This window comes from Triturus cristatus, chromosome 5_2 (genome assembly GCF_964204655.1).
Source record: "Triturus cristatus chromosome 5_2, aTriCri1.1, whole genome shotgun sequence".
Classification (NCBI taxonomy): Eukaryota; Metazoa; Chordata; class Amphibia; order Caudata; family Salamandridae; genus Triturus; species Triturus cristatus.
In genome coordinates, this window is record NC_140588.1 from 1,041,011,701 (window position 1) to 1,041,029,446 (window position 17,746).

Consider the following 17,746-nt stretch of genomic DNA (forward strand, 5'->3'; position numbering starts at 1 on the left):
CATTGACGTGATATCCAGGATTACATTCCCGACATGCCTTTTAAGGACTGTGATCTTCTTAGAAAGAACATTGACAGCTGTGAAATCATCACAACAGTTACAGACACAGCAAGGTTTACTGGCTTTCTAATCCAGAGAATGGGGTTTAACGCGCACCAATCGTCTCACTCTATCAAAAGGTCAAAACCATGTCCTACTGGCATCAATAGATCTTCTATTTATTATTAAAAGTACAGTACCTATCAACTAATCTCTTTGGCCATATGGACAGCAGCAATTTAGTATAACTATGCTTGTGACAAACTAATGCCCACAAATCCAAAGCAGAAGAGATTTTCTCAGACTTTATTAGCGGTAGAATTTTAGTCTCATTTGTCACTGATTTAAAGTCCCTAGAACTGGATACATCGACGTGAAACTTACTACTGACAGCTCCGCTTTTGGATGTGCTTGGGACAAACTAAAGCTCTTTGAGACTTTCTCTCCGATGGCTCTAGATAGTTCAGAGAGAAGGCCGGCTTGATGATCTAGCAAGTTAGTCTTTGTGGTTGTTGCCATACATTCCACCAGCAGTACAAAACACTTATGGGCTATTCCAGACCTAGCTAACAGGCAGTGTCACCCTTCTCAGCCAGTGTAGCAGTAAATCTAGCCCCTTCAAGCAGAGCGTGTGGTGGCAGCCAAGGCCGCTCACACCAGCAGCGACAGCTATCCTCAACTCGTCCCCCTCTGCTGCAGCGGCTCCTCTACTGCTTTGATTTGCCCATCCTAAGCCCACGACGAGCTGGTAAGGGGCAGGATATGATATTTCCTCTCTGGCAGGAGATCTATCATATCAGATTGATTGGTCTTAAAAATGATCAATCTCTTGCCAGCCAAAGGCACAACTGAGTGGGTGCCAGACTCGGAGCGGGCAAGGGTTAATAGTCATGCAACTCCTTCATCCAGAAGGATGGAGGTTTCAGGCCTTTACTGGACCTCCACCCACTGAATGCCTTTCTGAAGATGGACAAATTCAAAATACTCACTATGGCCCAGAAAGAGGCAAGCAAAGGGGTACAATTTCTGGGACATATTGCGCTCTTGGTGTTCTAAGGCTTGAAGAGTTGTTTTTTTTCTTTCTCCAAGGTAAACAATAATGCTAACTTATAGCTCAAAGGATATATTAATTGCAAGACATTGTTTGAGACTGGCCCGCCACTTCTTATTAATAGATATTCTTCAAACAAAGACTTAAAAACTAAATAGTGTACCATTTATTATGTGTTTATTTTCTAACATTAACATTTTGTTGTTAATGTCCCAGCTATTGACTCCGCTATCCTCCTGTCGTTAGAGGCATGACAAAATATCTAACATCGAAGGTTCAAAGATGTCATTGGAGGTGAAAGCTGGTTCATGTTCAATGACAGAGGCGTCAATGTTGTACTTAATTGTACTCCAGGTCAACATAAACCCCATAAAAGCCGCAGGATAGGTTCACTTTGGATGAAGGGGTTTGTTGGTGAAATCCTTTCTTGGACAGTGGTAAATCTGTGTTGGAGCAATAGAGAAGATGCGGATTAATGCTTGGGGCAGACTAGAATTATTAATTTTCTTCTTCCCACATCGAGTTTAGACTGTAGCCTTCTTACATGGTTCTTGCTGAGTTTAATATCTAGGCCCTAGGATCTTGGCATCTTTGGCCCTGTCTCTCTCGGTCTCCAACTGGTTTGGTGCGAGAAATAAGACACAGAGAATGCATCGTTGGACTTCACTGGTGGAACATGCACCAAAGTGAACTCTCCACATATGGGCTCTGCGAACTAAGCAACTATTCACATCATGATCTACGAAAAAGCTATAGATGTGGTCCTCGCAAAGATTATCTGTATAGATATTGCTATGCCCAAACTACATCCATTTCTTTAAAAGTGTTTTTTTCAGTGGTGTGATGTGAAGACTTAAAGGAGCTACGGCCTTAGGAAGGCAGAACCTGCAGGCCTCAGCTGGTAAGGTTCTACTGAGTAAGAAATGTCTGCTACATGAAGCTGCTATGTATTTATATATTTTTAAAAAGAGGTTTTTGAAGAAACAGTACAACATTTAGGCTTTGAAAAAGTACATATGAGCACAAACTCATCCCGACCTCCCCAATTAGTCATGTGGTGAAATAACTAAGACAGTAATTGTATCTACATCTTAATCCAAAACTACTCACTGGAAAAGGTGAAAAGTGAAAAAACTAAGTGGGTGGGATACAGTTTTATATATTTTTTTAATTGCTTTATTTATATACAGACGATTGATCGCATGTGACAACAAATTTTCCAAGCATGAAAATCCACTTGAATCCTTTCCAATGTATTGCCAACTGCTTAAATTCAGGAAACTGGTACCAACATCGCTCACAATATAAAGATGTTAGACACATACTTGGCAGCAACCACCTGGTTTTAAGCACTGAGTCTTTTGAAGATCACCCATACCAGTCTCTTGTTTTGATGTTAAGTTATTTATAATTTATATTTCACATGTCTATGTTTGCAGTCTTTTGGCGCTAAGGGTTTCTTGAACCACAGTGGAATAAACAGCAAATATGTGAGGCTGCTATGCAGAATGACACCAGCCTGGTTGTCTGCATTACTGACCATTGGTAGCTCCATGAACAACTGATCTCTTACCTTCCCTGCGGTCGTGAGGCTTTTTCAAAGAACTTGGTCCGGGAAGCAACTCTACAAAGAGAAATGGAAGACAATTAGACTTCCAAAGCAAGAAGCAAAATTCATCACTCACTTCTAAAGACTTTCACACAATCAACACTCCTCAATGTGCAACTGAGTGGAACACAAAGTAATGAGCACTGGCTGGTGACTGGAAACTTCATAAGGAAAAGAAAACGTTGTATTAGTGTAAAATGATTTACAATTCCAGGCACCCACTTCTTCTCAAGCGCATCTTGCATCTACTGGACAGCTATATATTTGGCTCCTCTCCAGGTGCCCATCCAATAGTTTTTTACTTGCGACTTTGAAAGTGCACTAAGGCCTGGTATCCAGACCTTAGTGCCAGAGCTATGACACTTAAAAGTATATGTTTGATTGGCTTATACCCAATTGGCTAAGTTAACTTACTTGTTAGTCCCTAGAATATGGTACCAGGGGTGCTCACGGCCTGTAACTTAAAGTGTCTTCCCCAGGGCTGTAGGTAAATTATTTTTACCGATTCTTAAATACCGAATTTTACCGAATCGGTATTTAAGAATCGGTAAGTTATATGTAGGTCAACAATCGGTAAACATTACCGAATCGGTAAAATTCCGTAAACATGAATCGGAATTTACCGATTCGGTAAATACCGAAGCGGTATTTTCCGAATCGGTAAATACCGAAGCGGTATTTTCCGATTCGGTAAATACCGACGTGGTATATTCCGATTCGGTAAATACCGATTCGGTAAATACCGAATCGGCAGTTCAAAAACACATGACTTCAAGCAGCCAATCCTGTGCAACCTCAACCCCACCCAACCAGGGAGTGGCCACACCCAGGCAGGTGCACACAATTAGCAGACTCTGGAGAGGCTGGGAGTGCTGAGGAGAGGAAGAGAGCAACTGCCAGATTCAGACCTGGAGACTGCAAGAATGGCCAGCCAGGACACAGAGAGGGAAGGAGGGGAGAGGAAGCGAAAGCTCAAATTCAGCCCAAAGGAGCTGCAAGTTCTGGTGGAGGAGGTCGTGAAGCAGCACCAGAAACTATTTGGAAAACTGTCACAGCAAGTGCCTGAGTCAGAAAAAAGAAAGATCTGGCTTGGAATCCAGGCACAGGTGAATGCCGTGGGAGTGACCCCCCGGGACATCGATGTCCTGAAGAAGCGGTGGTATGACATCCGCATCATCACAAAGAGGAAGGTGGCAGAATTAAAAAAAGAGGCCAGCCAGACAGGAGGTGGACGCAACAGAGCACCAGCCCTGACAAAACTGGAGGAGCTAGTGGAGACAACGATTGAGCCAGAAAGCATCGTGGGGATTGGGGACGCTGACAGCTCCGCCAGAGGCACCTCCAAACAAGGTAAGACGCTTGCACAGCAATGTGCCCCCCCCTACCCCTATCCCAACTCCCAAAATGTGCCATGAGAATCCCACTCCAGTACAGGTATTAGTGCATGCCTGCAATGCATCATGGGAGATGTAGTCCCTGAAAGGCCAAACATGATACGAGGACATTGAGATACTGTCTAGAAATTATATTGTCATGTCATCAAGAAAAAGCTTCAGGTACACTTAGCTGCTGTCGCTTTTCTGTCCACAGGCACTACTGCGCACAGAACTGGCCATGAGAAGGGAGAGAGGGCACACCACACACCCAGCACAGAGAAGGCCACCACCAGTTCCGCCCAGGGAACGGCACCACAGGCAGTTACACCACCCCAGCCAGCATCGCCGATCCTGCCAGCATCCCCAGTCCTCCAGGTTTCACCACCATCTTCACCTCCTGCATTGCACAGGTTGAGGAGGCGTCCTGCAGCCAGGTTGGATGTGACCGACTCATCATCCGAGGAGTCGAGGGGCCCGGAAACGTCCACTACCCCAGGATGTAACCCATGCCAGTGTGCCTTCCGAGTCTGAGGGAGAACACACAGTTGGCAGACGGCACCGCAGGGCTCGGCCGCAGAGTCCACCTCCCCTTGGGCAGGGCCATGGAGTGTTCTCAGGTCTTGAGGGCACCATGGTGAAGATACAACGCGTCCAGGCAAGGGCAATGGTGTCCGTACAGCGACAGATGCGTGGCCTCAACAACACCTTTGGAAATATTGAAAAGGGCATCACCACCATGGCAGGGGGCATTGCTGATATGGCAGCGGGCATGCGGGACATGTCCCAATCCATCATGCTGCTGTGCTCAAAGTTCGATGAGGACAGGGCCACACGGCGCAGGGGACATCAGAGGAAGGATCAGACCTCGAGGGCAGTGAACCGGCTGGCGACTGCCACATCGCTGATCTGCAGGCGCTCTGTGGCGATGCAGGAGGGCCTTGCACAGTGCAGCACAGATGTGTCCAGGGGGATGGTTAGGGTCACAAGTGCACTAGAAGTGCTGCTCACCAGCCAGTCTGCAGCAGCTGGCGCTTTGGATGCTGGCGACACAGAAGACACGACCAGCAGGAGCAGCATAACCCCCCCTGTCCCAGACACTCGTCGGAGCAACAGGCGTCAACGTGGTGCCACTGGTACCCCAGCCAGTGAGGACGCCCCCTCAATTCCATCCCGCACTGCTGCGCGTGGGCGCAAACATTAATGCGTCATGCGAAACAATGACACATTTGGGTGAAGTAACCCTTAACTCACAAAATTTTATTTTTCATTGTTGTTGGAATACAATTTCCTTTGTGTTGTGGCGTAGTGCTGCCTGATTAAACTACGTTATGGCATCCAACTACAGGCTGTGTCCCCTTACTCATTCAGAAATAGTTGCATGTGATCTCTGCCCGTCTCACTCTTCCATCTGTTGCTGTTTGTACTCCTGCTGCGTTGGCCTCTGCATGTGCAGACTCATCATCATTGTCCTCAATATATGTAATTTCGACCTCTGTGCCTCTCTTTGTGGCAAGGTTGTGCAGCATTGCACAAGTGGGAATAATCTTGCAGCAGAGGATGGGTGTGTACTGGCGTGCACCTCCACTCTTATGGAGGCAGCGAAACCTGCTCTTCAGTAGTCCAAACGTGCGCTCCACCACATTGCGAGTAGATTTGTGTGCCACATTATATCGTCTCTCACTCTGGGTTGATGGGTGTAGGTAGGGAGTGAGGATGAATGACCGCACGGCATATGCACTGTCCCCTAGGTGAGTAAAAGGGAGACATCAGTCACATGCCTCAATACACTATGATTTGCACTGAGTACTATGTAGCGTCACTGTTACTTACCTAGCAGATATCCTTCTCCAAATTCTCCCGCAAGCAGTCGTGTGTAGATCCCACTGTTCTGGAAGATGTAGGAGTCATGGGTGCTCCCAGGGAATTTGGCAACGATATCAGTGATGATGTTCCCTGCATCGCAGATTACCTGCACATTGATGGAGTGGGTGGACTTTCTGTTTCTGTAGATGTGCTCAGTGGCAGCTGGTGGGCAGATTGGGATGTGTGTGCCATCTATACAGCCAATGACATGGGGGAACTGTGCCATGTGATAAAAGTCAGTTTTAGTTTTCTGCAGTTCAGCCTGTGTGTTTGGAAAGCTGATGTAGTGGTGCATTCTCTGCATCATGGCATCCAGGAACTTCCTGAAGAAACGGGACAGGCAACTCTGGGATACACCGCCCACCGCAGCTATCACCCCCTGGTAACTGCCAGATGCAAGTAGGTGTAGGCTGCAGAGCACCTGCACATGTGGTGGTATGGCATGCGCCCTTCTTGTTGGCTGGTCCAGGAGTGGGTGCAGGTCCCTTATCAGGTCCATGATGGTTTGGGGGTGTAGCCTGTACCTTTCATGTATCTCTGCGTCAGTCAGTTGGAAGAGTGTGATGCGCTGTCTGTAGATGCGTTCCTCCCGTCTCCATATCCTCAGTCCTGCAGCCTGTAGACGTAGCCGCCTTGCAATGACATACAGAGCGGCCATGTTGTCCATGCTGTTGCATTTTGGGATTGCTTAAATGCACTGTTGAAAATTACCACCTGCTTTCTATCAGTGTTAATTACCGACTCTTATTTACCGATTTTGAAGGATTTCTTAATTACCGAATTTACATACATATCATTTTTCCGTATTACCACTTCATATTTACCACTTCATATTTACCGATTCGGAAAATATGGATTCGGTAAATTTGAAGCGGTATTTTTGAAGTCGGTAAATTTGAATCGGTATTTACCGATTCATATTTACCGAATATGGGTTTTTGGCCTCCTACATCTCAGGAGCAGAAAACCACAGAGGCATCTGTTGGCATTGGCGACAGGTATGTTTTTTTTGTATTATTATTCCCTGATAGTCATGTTTTACTTTGTCACACTCATGGTGGCACACTAAGGGCCTCATGTAGGTAGCCAAATACCGGTCGGTAACGGGTTTTTTACCGAATTTCGGTCGTTACCGACCGGTATTTGGCTACCTACATGAGGCCCTTAGTGTGCCACCATGAGTGTGACAAAGTAAAACATGACTATCAGGGAATAATAATACAAAAAAAACATACCTGTTGCCAATGCCAACAGATGCCTCTGTGGTTTTCTGCTCCTGGCAGTCACTGTGAAAGCACAGGCTCCCCGCTAAATAAAGACGCAGCTCTCATGCTATAAATAGCATGAGAGCAGCTCCAGGATTGGTTGAAGCGGCCTGGTCTGCCACTCAGACAAAGCATAGCAGTCTGTGGTGTTTCTCAACCCGGCTGTGCAACACAGCTGGGTTGGAGAAATAGAAGTGTGCATGCCGGTTTGGCCGGCCTAAGGCGGACTGCCAAACTGACATGCGCACTTTACAGTGCCCATCACTCCTCCCCCTGCCACGGCCTGGCCCTGCCCCGCCCTACACTGGCATCAGCTCAGTCAGTCTAAAAAACAAAAAAAATTATATTATTGTTTTGTTATTACTATCTGTGATTCACTTTGACCAGTGGGGCGATACTCCTCCGCCATTTCAACATTACATAACATATATTTGTTTATGTCCTAACAGGGTCGCACGCCGGGAAATCTCTTGAACCAACATCTGAATGGGACTACTAAAGTATCAAAATAATTGTCACTTGGATACCCGTAGGGTCGCAGTTTCTCGCTTTATAAATGTTAATACAATACAATACAATACAAAAAGGCTTGATCCCCAGGTGTAATTAATGTAAATTCTAAGTAAATGCAACTTTAAGAAAGTTGGCAGTCTGTTGCCCACGTTTTTCCAATGCCCATTTGCAGACACTGGCCACAAGACAGACTTCTGCACTCCTGGGAAGAGGTGTGAACGACTCTCACGAGTGTGAACAATAGAGGCCTGCCGTTTGAAGAGATGTTACCTCTTCCTGGCAGGAAGCCATAAAGGATGAGCCCAAAAGGCAAGCTTCAAAGGGGAAGCTGCCTTTCAAGGCCAAACAGTGGGCACACATGAGAGGGGTTGCTCTATTGTTCAGGTAGACGGGTTGGCATCAGGGACAGAGAGGGGAGACCAGTTGCAAAAACAGTTTACCCGTGGGCGTGTAGCCTTCATGTAGCCAAACTCCGATGGTGGGCTACGAAGCCGAGAGAGGGGTTCAGCCATCTTGGGAGTGGAAAGAATAGTGTACTCTGGAATAGCTAGATGCCACACACTGCAGGAAGTCGTCATCAGACGGGAAAGGACCTAGTAGCCCATTAGCTAGTAACTGCTGTAACCCCTGAGGTCACTTTCTGGGCATAAACATGGTACCCAGATCTCAGATCACATCTGGACTGGAGAACGGCCCAAAGAAGGACTGTTCTGCTGTTCCCTGGACCTGGCAAGAGAAGCTGCGCACCAACCTCTGGACTGCACCTGCAGATCTTTGAGCTAGCAAAGAGAGGGTGTGCCTGTGGTGCCAGGCTCTTGGAAAAGTCACTTCAGAGCCCCACACAGAAGAGACGAACTTCATGAGTCAGTTGGCGAACTCCCTTTTACAGTACCAGGTCCACAAAAGCTGAGGAAGCTCTTCCTGGCTAGTCAGTAGCTACAATTACTTAATGGCCACTAACCACAGATGTGCAGCCGGGATGACCAAGTCCTGATGCTCAAAAGTTGCACCAGAGTCTGTTGGACCTGGGAGAGTCGTCGGAGTGTCGTTTGGTCACTCAAGACAGACAGTAGCATTCACCAAAGGGAACAACTGTTTTCCCTTTGATAACTGGACTTGGCTGGACCCAAGAGGACTTCGAGGGATAGCGTTCCCTGTGTTCAAAGTCACCCAACCTAGATAGTGGACAGAGGGATAGCCCCAGGAAGCCCCCCCCCCCCAATCGACCACACAGCATCCTCAACATCTTCAGCATCTTGTATCCCTAGCATCAGGACCACTTCATTGAGGAAAACACCATTGTAGTGTAAAGAGGTTCACCCATAAAGCTTGAAACTAGACTTGAAACTACATTGGTGACAAGGTAACTCCTTACTGGCCCCCTTGACCTCTTACCAGCCATAGTTGGTCATCCAAAGCGTACAGGTGTAGTCACACACAACTTCAGAAACGTTCTACATAGTTTCCAAAGATTTCGCTAACGGGAATAGTTACCAATGCTCGTTGACTTTTTTCAGTGAAAAGCAGTGATTTACGTTTTACTTAAAAATTGATATCTCCGGAACCCTCCAGTGGATTTTGTTAATTTTGGTGTCTAAACATCCATGAAAATATCTCTGTTTTAATAAATTGGTGTTAGATCTTTTGTTTAAACCTGACTGTTCAAAGCCATAGCCACCCAGGGTTGAGCTAAGGGTCTAACAAACTAGCATGACTGAACCCAAGTTGGTATTGTAAGTGTACTAAACAGTAAGGTCACACAACCACACCACATAATACACCACTTTCCTCACACTTCCCCATATCACATTTAGTTTCCTCATGGATGTGCTTTGTTCACTATACCTTGGGACCACCATGACAGGAAAGGGACCTTAATCTATAAAAAAGGATTCCTTATTTGTATGCATAGAGAATTGTTAAGAAGCCTGTTAGCAGCATGCAAATATTTTCTGTGTTAGCTGTTTGGTATTCCACGTGTTGTTATGCTGTTTCTTTTTTTCGTATTCCAAAGTTTATGTGAATTTCTGTACATTAGAATAATAGATTAACTTTACAATAGCTCCAGCTGAGAAACTGAGCATTTGTAGGAATCTATCAATCTTTACAATTGTATACAATGCAAGCCAGGGATTAGTAGGCACCATAACACTGTGCATGTTGACCAAGTGTAACATGGGAAAGGACCCCGGGACGAGACAATAATGTACTTAGACACCACAAAATGTTTGGCAATAGTCCAATACCAGGTACATATACATGCAGCAAAACTGACAAATGCTGGCATATCATATTTATTGTAAAAAAACTAGTACAAGACATTTGTGTCAGTTTCAGTGTGCTTGATTTATAAATGAGGAGGGAGGGAGAGAGAAAGGCATGGATGGATGAATTTTCAAGAAAGTTGAAATAGGAGGTCATGTACCACACAAGATGGTGTAAAGATCTTACACTGACAGTTCCTGAAGAGCCGTAGAAGGAACAATGCTGTCAACATACAGTGAATATTCTTAAAGAGCCAGGGGAGTTTTTGTTATATTACATTGAAAGGTCTGCAAAAAGCTAGAGGTGACTTTATGAACCTCCACTGAAAACTCTTAAAAGGCCATGGATTGAGGTATGAACATGAGCTGCAAGCTCTTGTAGAGCTTAGTGCACCTTATGTGGGGGGCAATTTGCAAAACATAAAGCATTGTATTCAGTATGATTAGACTACCCATAACACCTAAATACCTGAAACATTTGTTGCAAAAGTGCACTGAAAGTAACAACGTCAAAGGACCAGGTAAATGTATTCAAAGGTTTTGCATGAAACAAAGGAAAAGGAGTTCTACTCACACTGACGATGGGATATCCTCTGGCCCTCCTGGTGGCAAGCTGACTTTCTGCTCGGGCTTTGGGTTAGCAGGAGCTCTGCAAGGAGGATCTGGAGGTCTCACTGGGGGGCGCACTATCACCGGCCTCTCTCCTGGGGATCGTGCTTTATGAATGCTGTCACAGTCACCTGCCATGGAAAACCATGTATTACCACAAGGCTTCAAAGAGCATAAAAGCCAATGAACAGGGGGCAAATATCAGTGAAGAGTACCAGAGAATGAGAACAGGGCTGGCACTACCTGTGGATCCAATCTGGCACTAGAGTGCATTGCATATCAATTACCCTTGAACAGACAGTACTCATCCACACCATGATTACATGCACTTAGCCCCAATGTACAGCTGCATGTACAGAAATTCTATAATGAAATAAAAAAAAGGCTCAGTAAATGCAATCAAGAAAAACAACACAGAAGCACTGGCACTTACCAATCACTTTGGACACACGTGGTAGTTCAAATGTGAAAGCCAAAGCAAAAGACAATTGTGAGGAAGATGGAAGATTGGGGGAAACCCACTTGTCTTTGGTGATGGATTGCCACTCTTGAAGATGTTGTGCAATACTTCCTTCCACCGGAGCGGTGGACGGCATTGGAGGAAGCAATCACTCATTGCTTTCCTTGAGCCTTTTTTCCGCCGCTGGACTGGCGGTTATTTCCACGTCCCCTAGATGATCTGCTGGACTGAAATTGCTGATTTTCTGCCCTTGCTGGTCTTGATTTTTCTGCCAGTGAGGGGTTTGAACCCTCTGTTGGTAGCTACGCCTGTCGGTTCCCCTACGACGACGGAATTATTTTCGTTTCTCTAGCCCCACGGCTTTCATGGTCTCGAGCTCTGATTTCATGCGAGCCATCTCATCATCCGTATGTGAACCGAAAAGCGAGCTCCCAGAGAAAGGCAGATTCAAAATTCTTGCTTGTGCTTCAGGCTTCAGAGCCGTTAGCCTTAGCCAAGATGATCTTCTGGCGGAAATCCCATGAGCATAAGAGTGCGCTGCCAGCGTCGCTCCATCCGCTGCTGCACTTATCACCTGATTCGAGACTAGACTGCCCTCTTGCAATATCTCCTCAAAGTCCTTTCTATCTTCAGGAGGAACTTTTTCTATAAATCTTTGAAGAGAGTCCCAGAGTGATCGGTCGTAGCGCCCCAGAAGCGCTGAGGCACTGGCCACTTTTATGCTGGAGGCCGCCGACCCACATACTCTTCTCCCCCAAGAGTCTTGTGTCTTACTTTCCTTATCCGGCGGCACTGTGGATGACAAAGCCACTGAGTGAGTTTTTCTGGCTGCAGCAGTGTTCACAGAGTCCGGTGGAGGGTCCGCCTTGAGAAAAAGAGGATCCTCCGGGGCTGGACGATATTTTTTTAGTATTCGTGCCGGAGCTGATTTGATAGTTACCGGCGTGAGGAAGATATCCATGACTGGTTTAAGCAACCCAGGGACCAAAGGCAACAGTGGACGAGACGCCGCTCGTTCGTGAAGGGTCTCAAAGATGACTGACGAAGTGGATTCCTGAACAGGCATTGGAATGTTCAATTTTGCCGCTCCTCTGCACAAAACATCTTGGAAGGTGCTAATGTCATCCACTGACGAAACTCTAGATGGTGGCGTATCTGAGAGGGTGAATAATCTCTTCTGGACGACTGGTTTGACGAAGAGGATGTAGGAGACCTACGTCGTCTTCTCTCCGATCCCACCGACTGTCTCCTGCGAGAGGTGGACCTGGATCGTATCCTGGGCGAACGTGAGCGCCGTTGATATTGTCTTCCTCGAGAATGGGAACTTGCTGCTCTTAACGGTTGAGCCAGATTCCTCAATCTTGCTAAGGAAATAGTAACCGCCTGTGCCATAGAAGTTTCCTGAGGCAGTACTCTGGTGGGGCTGTGACTCAGAGTATGAACCTCCTCCTGTCTTAATGATCTCGTCGGCGTTCTCACTTGAGGGCTCTTTTCTACTGGAAGAGCTGGAGAGAAACTCCTCACCTCTGGCGATCCGGATCTTGAAAAAGACAAATGAGATCCTGAGCCTTCTGAGGCTGAAGGTGAAATTGAAATAGGTCGAGATGAATCATGTTCCGATGTGGTATAAATCAGTCTATGTGGAGATTTGCGTCTCGACACTGGTTTGAACGTCAATCGAATGTGTGACGTTTCGTGGTACTCCTTCGCGGAGGACCGTCTCGACGGTGATATGCCTATCACCGGAGATCTGGACTTCGACGCCGAGTGGATAACCGGCGATGTGTCCTGCCTCGACGTCGAGAGCATTGTCATTGACGGAGGACTTGCCCTGGACGGAGGTCTAGAACCCAACGGGGAACTTCGCCTCGACGTCAGTATCTTCTCCGATGTATTGGAGGTCTTTGACGACGGAGGCACCTGCCTCGACGTCGATCCGGACGGAGGCACCCGCCTCGATGTCGACCCAGACGGAGGCCCCTGCCTCGACGTCGACCTCGACGGAGGCACCTGCCTCGACGTCGACCCCGACGGAGGCACCCGCCTCGACGTCAACCACGACGGAGGCACCTGCCTCGATGTCGAGTGTTCCGACGATGATCCTCGTCTCGACGTCGGTAATGCTTTCGACGGCGATTCAGGTCTTGACATCGAAGATCTTCCCTGATCTTTTGACGACGATCTTTGCCTCGACGTCGTGTAGATTTCGACGCCGAACGCTTGCGTTCTTCTTGCGACGTCGACTTTTGCCTTGATGTTGATTTCGACGTCGATGTCTATCCTGTGACGTCAAACGATGTTTTCTTGACGTCGAACGATGATGTCTCTCCTTCGACGCCGATCGATGTTTTCTTGACGTCGAAGTTGCCGACGACGAACGAAAGCGCTTCGCCACCGGATCAAGTGTCGACGTAGATTTTCTCTTTGAAGCATGACTCTCCCTGGACTCCTCACCTCTCAACGACGATCCCGCCGCTGGAGTCTTCGACACCGAGCCTGACGCCGATGGAGAACACACAGGGATCAGCTGCTTCGACGTCGACCGTTCAGAAAGGCCATAAAGCCTAATTCTCTCTCTCTCTCTTTCAAAGTCCTCTTTGAAAGATCCTTGCAGTGACGACAGGACGCAGGAGAGTGTGAATCCGGTAGACAGACGATACACACATCGTGTGTGTCTGAAGAAGCCTTCTTTTTGCCACAGGATGGACAGGGCATGAACAAAGAAGGCATTTTTCGAACAGAAAAAAGTTCTTAAATCTTGTCAGAATACACAGGAAATCTGCTTTCCCAACAGGATGTATTAAGAGCAAGCAAAAAAGTCACTTGAAAAGTAACAATTCTCGACTAGAAAGTTAAAAATGAAGAGAGCTGAATTCCAGGGTCCTGACTGAAGGAGCCGGAAAGAACAACTGACCCAACTGTCACCCCTGAGGCATGATGGGATATTGGAATCAGGGCTGCCTTAAAGGCACGGTGCCAGTTATTACCTGTACAAGGCTTTTCAGTCTCTATGGTATTGTATTGCAATGCAGCCTGCAGGCTAACAATGTTTTATGGATCTGTGTTTAACACAGTGTTTTTCTTTTCTTTCTCATGAGTTTTACCTCATTAAAAACAAAAAAAAACAAAAAAGAGATTTAGGTGTATTATTATACCTATGGTGTGTTTATTGGATATTTATATCTACAGTGTCTAGCCTACTATGGGGGCTGCATTTGCTTGGAAAAAATAATATATGTTTATACATATACAGAGCTGTATATATATGTGTTTTTCATATATAATTTTATTATTTCCGGGGTCCCCGCACGTGGGCGGGAATATTCAGTGCTTATGACTATTGATGAGGATCCCCTGGAAGAGAATTACATTTGGCACCACTGGGCAATCAGGACCCATTCGCAAGATGGAGATGAAGTCTTTGATGGCCCTGAGACTTCTTAACAGGTGGTAAGCACGTGCAAGCCCTTGGAGAACCTTGAAAGCAGGATATAGAAAGCAAAGTCCAGACCTTTCACTCCCAGGACAGAAGCAGCAAGCAGCAGGCCGGCACAACAAAGCAACAGGCAGAGTAGCAGTCCCTTCTACAGCATCCAGCTCTTCCCCCTGGCAGAATGTCCTCAGTCCAGAAGTGTTCTGAGAATATGGTGTCAGAGGTCCAGTACTTATACCAATTTCAGCCTTTGAAGTTGACAAACTTCAAAGGAAAGTCTTTGTGGTGCACAAGACCCTATGTTTCCCTTCTCTGGCTCCAGACACACTCCAGGGGGGTGGAGACTGCTTTGTGTGAGGAAAGGCACAGCCCTATTCAGGTGTAAGAGACAATTCTTCCCACCACTCTAGCTCAGGAAGACCCATCAGCCTGGTGATGGGCCATCAGGATACGCAGGGCACACCTCAGCTCCCATTGTGTGACTGTCTAGAGTGACTGCATAAACAGACCAACTGTCATCCTAACCCAGACATGCATTCCCCAGACGGGCAGAGGCACAGAATGGTTAAGCAAGATAATGCTCACTTTCTAAAAGTGGTATTTTCAGACAAGCAATTTAAAAACTAACTTCACCAAAATATGTATTTTTAAATTGTGAGTCCAGAGACCCCCAAGTCAAAGTATCCACTATATGCCCCAAACCTAGTTCTGCACTACCTGCAGCAGTGGAAATGTTCCACAACTTCCATGCACCTGGTGAAATCACATAAGCATGAGTTCAGCTATATCCAATCCTCACTCCCCTAATGCTGGCTTTTATGCACTAGTCCAGATTGTATTGTATTGTAATTATATAGCACTTACTACCCCGAGTTGTCGAAACGCTTTTCAGTGAGAAACCAAACAGGATTAGTGGTAGATTAGTTTAGAGCGATGGACATGTGAGTCTGTTAGATGGAAAAGTATAATGGGGATAGAAGAGGGAGGAGAAAGTGCTTATTTGTCCCCTCCCTCCACAGCCCTGATGATGCCTCTCCTGCCCCAAACTAGATAGTCCTCCTTCTGCCAAACGACTCCAGTAGTACCATGACTGTCCGCTAATTCTTCAAATAAACTAGAATACCATTTCCATAAATCGATGTTTATAACATTGTTCTGTAACTGAATTTGCCACACTGGCACAAATTCACACTGTAGATAAGTAAGGTATGCCGCAGACATAACAGCACCAGTTCATTTTCCCACGAACACTGTGCCATGGTTTGACATTGCCTGTCAGGTATAGTCGGTGAAATGACCCCAGGGGAGGAGGTACCGAAAGACACAGAGGTACAAGAGGCATGCCCTATAATAACAGAGTAGTGGACCCCTATGTGAAAAAACATGATAGTGGGTGTCAATAAGGAAGCACATCCATGTCGCACCACTCCCATGAGCCGCTTTACCTGAAAAACAGGTAAAATCAAGGGAAGAACCAAAAACAAAAAATAGTAAGAAGAGTTAGGAAGTGAGACAAAGTCAACAGCAAGATCAGAGCAAGACAGACAGTGGTGTAGTGCGTGCAACAGTGACTATCCCTCCGAGAGAAATCGCAAATTATATGTACTATCTTTACTTGCAAAAACACTAAGTTAATACTTTGGCCGATCAGATATGTATAGGTTCAGAGGGGAGCTAGAGGAAAGGTGGACGATCTCCAGCAGAAGAGGGCAAGAGGACTGAACACTTTAAATAACTCAATTATGTTCCCAGGTCTGGAGCTTGCAGCCACGGTTTTACAGGATACAGAGATTGTGAATCCAAGATTACCAGATCCAGAGACACTGGGTTGCACTGGAATTCTAAAGGTAGTGTCTGCACTGGGTGGACTATAGCCACGTGGAGTGAGGGCCCTACTACTGCACAAAGTATATTAAAGTCAGAAACAATACTGGAATGCAACCCAAAGAAGACCTCCAGCAGTACACATGAAGTAGGCTTGCAGGGGTGTTATTCTCGTTAGGTTCATGGCTAGGTTTTAGCTTTCCGCAGTCATCTTTATCAGTCAACTGTTGTATTTCCTGTGGCATAGTGTCAGCTATATATTAATTTCCTGAGCTGAGAGGCAGGTCATCTGAGGCAGGCCAAAAATACCAGGAATTACTAGAAAATGTGATGAAGGGCCCATTCACTCCCAGAGAAAAGCAGGCCACAAAGAGGTTAGCCACCCATACTGGCCAAGTGCCACTGCCTTTTCAGCATCTCTTTGTCTATGCAGGGGTTCACAAAGAGCCTTTTTTGGCGAGAAGGCTTTACAAGGAAAAGAAGAGGAAGGAAGGATGCTGAGCATCTCCAGGGAAACAGCGGAGATATTCTGCTTTTCACTAAATTGTGATACAAGAAGAACTATTAAATGATGCAACAAATAAACTATAAACTGTGTTTAAGGTAAAGAGTTACAGTTCACAATTCTGCAAGGCCTTTTATTTTTTTGGAGGGGGGGGGGCAGGTTAATAAAACTGAACAACTTGTGATTCAGAAACATTGAAAGCACTCTTGGTTGGAGCTCAGCCTGGACTCCTGGGAAGAATAAAATATTACATGCACTGGGAGGCACACATTTACATCTGGGCACAGATGCTCCCTTTATCCTGAACCCTGCTACACCTACATTGCTCCCATTACATGCCATGATCTACTTACTTTCTTTGTTAGGTACTGCCGGCCGAGTGTTCAGCCTCTTTGGGAGCATTGCAGGGGTACGCTGACCTCCAGGAGACACCAGCTCCCCGTTTGCAGCCTTGCCTGGAAGTCTGGAGCCTCCGTCCTGAGGCTTTGAGCCTGGCTTCTTTGCCTCGGTCTCAGAATATGGTGCTGGTCTGGGTTCGGAGATAGGAGGGCTGGGGGCGTCCCCTCTGTATGCATTGGACAAGAGCTTCGTGCGCTGAAGCGGTAGCGGGGTCTCTGTGGTGCTGAAAGCGCTGCCATTAGGAGTTGGGCTGAAGGCCACACCATTCGGCGCTGCAGGCGAGAAAGCAAACATTACTGTGGACATTTTGAGTATGTACTGTAAATTTGAAACCATTTAAAATCTCATTATCATCCTACTGAACTGTTTACAAACTTACATATTGATGACTGTGGACAACAGCTCAGAGTCTCCTTTAGGAGCCTAGCTCTGATATTTTATTTAATTTCACCATTAAAGTTTCTACTAACAAAGACCAGAAACTCATAATTAGGGCTCCCGGTTTTATGGTATTTATTTTTTTGACATTTACGTCT

General features: G+C 46.3%; 1 protein-coding gene across 3 annotated transcripts in view; it reads right to left on the bottom strand.

The window, feature by feature from the left end:
• Window positions 1-17,746, bottom strand: part of OPHN1 (oligophrenin 1) — a 656,285-nt gene that overhangs the window by 25,951 nt on the left and 612,588 nt on the right. For 2 of the 3 annotated variants that reach the window (XM_085608317.1, XM_085608319.1), the window contains 3 exons: window positions 17,165-17,506; window positions 10,555-10,720; window positions 2,664-2,714 (listed from right to left, as the gene is read on the bottom strand). In XM_085608317.1, coding sequence (XP_085464443.1) covers window positions 2,664-2,714; window positions 10,555-10,720; window positions 17,165-17,506 — 559 coding nt within the window. The remainder of the gene's footprint in view (window positions 1-2,663; window positions 2,715-10,554; window positions 10,721-17,164; window positions 17,507-17,746) is intronic. The other variant, XM_085608318.1, reaches the window with a different exon arrangement.